The following is a 5,821-nucleotide window of genomic DNA, read 5'->3' on the forward strand; positions in this document are numbered from 1 at the left end:
GCCCGAAGACTTCCTGTGCCACATGCGCCATCTTTCTAACTTTTGCAGCCCGTTTTTCTGCAATTTCGACCAAGTGTTAATGAAATGTCAAACAAGAGTAATAACACTTGTGGGGTCTCCAGGACGAATTTTTTGAAAACAAGATTTGTTACTTGTTTTCCAAATAGTCCATACAACCGCCACGGAACTTACAATTACAGCCTGTAATAACATTTGAAGTCCATTGACACCACAATACCACTTCTGTAGTATATCTTGAAGCAAAGTAAAACACAAGCATACAACGAGGATTAAACACGCACACAAAAATCACATACACTCATGATCACGTCTTTATTATTCTTCTCCTATGCTCCACCAGCAAAGAAGCAAGCACCAACTTCCGAGGAATCACGGTCACTTTCTCTTCTTGGATGAATCAGGCGTACTCGGCAGGGTTGGCAACGAGGTAGGTCTCGACAATCTTCATCAGGGCCAGGTAGCCCCCGACGAGCTCCGCCTGTTCCTCCGCGCTCAGCGCCCCGCCACCGTCGAGCCTCTCATACTCCACCTTGAACTTGGCCACGCATGCGCCTTCCCCGGCCGGCTCGAACTTTACCTCAGTCACCTGGGACTTGAGCTGGCCGCTCACCTTGCTGCCCTCCAGCACCTCATTCCTTAGCACTAGCTTCGCGTCGTCGCGGACCAACACGCGGCTCCTGACCATGCTGCCGCCCGCACCTGGCGCCGCTGCTGCCGCTGCGCTGAGCGTCAGGGTGGTGACGCTGCCGGGGCCGCCGTCGCCCTCCACGTCCACGGAGTCGAAGATGCCCGTGCTGGTCTTAACCAAGGCATCACCGGAGCAGGACACCTTCCACATCCGGTCTGCGGACACCGCCAGGGCACAATCCTCGGTGATCACGCAGCCAGCCACCATCTTGTCGGTTCGTCAGTGGACACTAAGTCACTAATCGATGTTGGTAAGTTCTTGCAGACTTGTGATGGCTGATGAGTGTGTGCGTTTTTCAAAGAAGGGATTATGTACATTTATTTATAGGCGCAAGAGGACTGATGAAGCCAATCCTCAACATGTGAAGCCTGGTCTAACATGTGTGTGTGTGTGTGTGGTGGAACATTCCGGGTTCTAGACTTCTAGCAATTCCGGCTGAAGCTGTTCGATCTTCTCCCATGTGTGCTGACTAGCGATTTCTGTTGTTGACTATACTTCTCGTCAGCTGATTAGCGATTTTTGATGGCACCTATAGCCATCACGTACGTGCATGTAGCCGACGAGATCAGCTGACTAAGAATTACTCTAATTTTCAGTCGAGAGAGCAGAATATGTTCAAGACCTCAAACTCATCATATATTAATTACAGTCGGTAATATTTCTCTTTCAACTTAGGGATGTCTGAAAATATAAACTACCCATCTCATCTCGGGTCGAATATCCTTATTGTGCTGCATGCTTTGGACGATGCTATCCCAATGGAGGAGTGCTGATCAAAGAGTGCCCCAGCATTTTCGATGCTGTCAGCCAGCTGTTAGCCGTACCTTCAAGGTCAAGTTGCGGGATCAGCAGCATTGATCGAAGGCAGTCAGCCGGCATCAGAAGAAGTCGGGGAGGCATCGAGAGAAAGCAGCCTTTTTTGAGAAATACTTCTTTAGCTCAACAATATCCGTCCCTGTATAATATTGTACACCATAAGAATGTTACAGTTAAACAAGTGCCTGCCCAACCACCTTTGAATATTACATTCCGAAAGGTACTGAGTGGTAGTAAATGGATTTCCTGGTTACAATTATGCAGGAAACTCATGATGGTTACTTTGAATAATGAGGAGGATCGTTTTGTTTGGACGTTGACATCTAATGGGGTGTTTACTGTTAAGTCAATGTATGAAGATCTTATGTTTGATCATACCCCTTTTTTGAGAAAGTATCTTTGGAAGGTTAAAATACCGCTTAAGATTAAGATTTTTTTGTGGTTCTTGAGTAATAAAGTACTATTAACCAAAGATAATCTAGCTAAACGTCATTGAAATGGGTGTACAAAATGTGTGTTCTGTGGGGAACAGGAGACCATTCAACATCTTTTTATTGATTGTCCGTTAGCCAAGCTCTTATGGCGTACGGTTAATTTCACATATGATCTTCCACCTCCCACCAATATTACTAATATGTTTGGTAATTGGTTAAATGGAGTAGATATATAGACAATCTAAATCTTTTATCTGGATTGGGATTTCTGCTTTATGTTGGTCTATTTGGAGGGTCAGAAATGATATAACTTTTAATAAAAAATCCTCTTTTCATTTTTTGCAGGTTATCCATATGGTCTCCCACTGGGTCCAACTCTGGGCCCTACTCTCCCTGGAGGGACAGCGGGATGCCAAGGCTTCTGGATGCACACGGCTGCTGATGGTTGCTCAGGATATCTTGTGCCAGGCTGGTTGGCGACATACTAGAAGGCTATGATGATCTGTAGTCTTAGTATGGTTTGGTTTCGATGGTTGGTTCTTGTATCAATCCTCGGTGATGCGTGAGTTGTAAACAATATTTTCTTAAACCTTATTTAATAAAGAACCGTATGCATCATCATGATGCAGAAGCCGGGGTATACCCATTTTGAAAAAAATCGAGAGAAAGCAGCCGGGAGCATCCGAGAGAGAGCAGTCGATCGGGAGTGCTAGGACTGTGGCCTCGGAGAATGGACATTTAACTGACAGCCCTGAGCCAGAGGTGACCAGCGATGCCGGAACCGATGCCGCATCAGCTCCGGCTAACACGCAAATCAATCCACCAACAAACACGTAGCTGCTTGGAAATCTCGTTCATAGAGTCCGTCGAAGTTCTAGTTATCTTTGCCGTTGCTCATCGACAATTTGGTTCTTATGTTTGCCCGTGGTCTTGTAGTGTACAAAAGAACTCATCTCAGAGTGTTGGGTGTTGATCTGTACAATACACCATTGAAATTTTAGCTGTCTATATGCATGTCTAGCGCATACCTAGGTGTTGTAGATGGAAAATTGTTTCCAACTGACCACAATAAGTTCATAATATCAAGCGAGTACCCTACATTGTTGACCGCACATTAGGTACTGCAGGTCCTTTGGTCTCTGCGCCGGCTTGGCTGACTTCTTGCCCACCTGTTTGGAAAAATGAAATTTTGCAAGACAATTTATTGGTTTGGGAGAAATATTCAATTGTTTGTATTTAAATAAAAGTAAAATTCCCAATCAAATTTGTAAACCTTTATGTTTTTTGAGCGTACGCCAGAGACATACCATAATTTTATAGAAGGCAGAGGTTTGAGTATAAGAACACAACACTCGCTGCGACCAACAAGCATAGCAATAATTCCACACCGGCTAGTCCAAAAAAAAGCCACCACCAACAAAACAACAACACAAGATGAAAGAGCATATCCTAAGCTAAGCAACAAAGCCACGTCTCGACCGCCGCCGCCAAAGAACAACAATTGCAAAAGGACTCTCCCTGTCGACACACCATCTAAAGGAGATAGATGGCGGAACTCGGTTGGGCCCGAGAAGGCATCGTCTTGGAGTCACCGACAATGGCGTGCATTGTGCCCTTGAAGAACAACCATGGATAGCGGCGAGCACCAGAGGAGGACAACCAGGAACCTCCATATCGTGTCTCCAAACGCGATGCTCCCAACAAAGTGACGGCATTGAGGACGCCGCCATCGCGCCGATCCAACTCAGGACCTATAGGCTTTCTGCAAGAGACATCTACAAGACCAGTGAGAGAGAACAAGATGCATCGACACATTACGCGGTGCCTCCAAGGAGGGGAACGACACTCGCGGGAGTCGTCGTCGCTGGCACCGAGCAAGGCGTGCAAGACGTTCGTCCGAAAAGCCGCATACTTCCCACCCTACCCGCCGGACAAGGACAAACGTCCAAGTTGTTCACACCGCTGTCGCCGCAACACTTCTCCAAAGCCGCTGAAATGTCGTGGAACTCACACGACCCGCACGAACGAGATCCCTCCTTTTTCCCATAGCCTCCCGCCCTTCTTCCACCTCCTGCACGGTCAAGAATTCGCTGCACCATAGCTGTCACCTCGTGATAGATGTGTTACATCCGAAGCCCTAAGGCAAAGATCGGGCCTGAGACTCTGGGAGGGACCAGATCTGGCCCGTTCCACCAGCCACTAGCCCCGCCGGCGTTGCCCCTCCACGGCCTCCGCCGCCTCTAGCATCCGAACACCGGTAGAACCGTTGCTGCGCCACCTGCCGAAACCCCATGACCGGGAAGATCCACGCTACCACCCAGGGAACCGCACTGCCGCCTCGATGCACCGTCTCCTTGGTCCCCGCTTCGCACGCATGCCTCACCACCAAGACGCCTGACCAGCACCTTCGCTCCAACTCGCCGCCGCTTGACACCGCCCCCGCGCGCCGCCTAGCTTATCGTCCCGCCCCACGCGAGGAAGGCCCGATGGGGCTTGCCAACACCTGTCTGCCTCCCTTTGACGGTCGGGCGCCGCCACCACCGCCAGCCTCGGCGGGGGCAGCGGCCAGGAGGGCCGGGACGGGGCAGGTTCGCTCGATCTAGGGTTTTGACCTCCAGGGTCGCCCGCGTGTGCGACCTTGGGGGAGATTTTTTGGGCGTCTCCCGCAACACTAAATTATTGTAAACCTTTTAAGATCAACATGAGGGGAGGAGGTTCAAGAATTCAAGAAAATGGATCTCATCTCCTTGAATGAATGGACGAATAAAGAACAGAAGTGGTTAGAGGAGGATGAAGGGCAATTGCAACTTTCACGATGACAAATAAAAGAGTAAGGAAGAAGATTGATCTCCACCTGTGCTGGCATGCCGGCAGCAAAGCGTGGCCTTAAACCTTTCAACATAACCAGCAGCATGACGCTTAAATTTGAAGATTCCAGCGGTTTACTTGCACGCCCTCCTCACGTTAATGAATTCTTGTTCTTGACTTACCAGACCACTCACAAAATGTTCATGGGTCAGATGTTCAGAGAGAGAGAAGTACGGTGATTATTTGAAGTCTATTGACACCACACATCATACATGTAATATATGATACATTCACCACAAAACCAGACCATATGCATATACTTCTGTAGTATATCTTGAAGCAAAATAAACACAAGCATACAACAAGGATTAAACACTCACACAAATTTCACATACACTCATGATCACGTCTTTATTCTTCTCCCAGACTCCACCAGCAAAGAAATAAACACCAACCCCCGAGGAATCGCTGTCACCTTTCTCATCTTGGCTGAATCAGGCGTATTCGGCAGGGTTGGCAACGAGGTAGGTCTCGACTATCTTCATCAGGGCGATGTAGCCCCCGATGAGCTCCGCCTGTTCCTCTGCGCTCAGCGCCCCGCCGCCGTCGAGCCTCTCATACTCCACCTTGAACTTGGCCACGCATGCGCCTTCCCTGGCTGGCTCGAACTTTACCTCGGTCACCTGCGACTTGAGGTTGCCGCTCACCTTGCTGCCCACCAGCACCTCATTCCTTCGCACCAGTGTCGCGTCGTCACGGACCAACACGCGGCTCCTGACCATGTTGCCGCCCGCACCTGGCGCCGCTGCTGCCGCTGCACTGAGCGTCAGGGTGGTGATGCTGCCGGGGCCGCCGTCGCCCTCCACGTCCACGGAGTCGAAGATGCCCGTGCTGGTCTTAACCAAGGCATCACCGGAGCAGGACACCTTCCACATCCGGTCTGCGGACACCGCCAGGGCACAATCCTCGGTGATCACGCAGCCAGCCACCATCTTGTCGGTTCGTCAGTGGACACTAAGTCACTAATCGATGTTGGCAAGTTCTTGCAGACTTG

General features: G+C 49.6%; 2 protein-coding genes across 2 annotated transcripts; both read right to left on the reverse strand.

The window, feature by feature from the left end:
- Positions 1–226: 226 nt before the first annotated feature.
- LOC124705313 (pathogenesis-related protein STH-21-like) lies at positions 227–979 on the reverse strand. Its single transcript, XM_047237055.1, has one exon. It carries the CDS (start codon positions 914–916, stop codon positions 419–421), a length of 498 nt encoding a protein of 165 aa, XP_047093011.1. The 5' UTR covers positions 917–979; the 3' UTR covers positions 227–418.
- A 4,148-nt stretch (positions 980–5,127) lies between these two features.
- Positions 5,128–5,821, reverse strand: LOC124705755 (pathogenesis-related protein STH-21-like). Its single transcript, XM_047237457.1, has one exon. The coding sequence runs from the start codon at positions 5,757–5,759 to the stop codon at positions 5,262–5,264; it is 498 nt and encodes a 165-aa protein (XP_047093413.1). The 5' UTR covers positions 5,760–5,821; the 3' UTR covers positions 5,128–5,261.

This window comes from Lolium rigidum, chromosome 4 (genome assembly GCF_022539505.1).
Source record: "Lolium rigidum isolate FL_2022 chromosome 4, APGP_CSIRO_Lrig_0.1, whole genome shotgun sequence".
Lineage (NCBI taxonomy): Eukaryota > Viridiplantae > Streptophyta > Magnoliopsida > Poales > Poaceae > Lolium > Lolium rigidum.

What these genes read in the sequence shown, in the direction of transcription:
- LOC124705755 (XM_047237457.1), bottom strand. Translation starts at nt 5,759, where the DNA reads ATGGTGGCTGGCTGCGTGATCACCGAGGATTGTGCCCTGGCGGTGTCC.
- LOC124705313 (XM_047237055.1), bottom strand. Translation starts at nt 916, where the DNA reads ATGGTGGCTGGCTGCGTGATCACCGAGGATTGTGCCCTGGCGGTGTCC.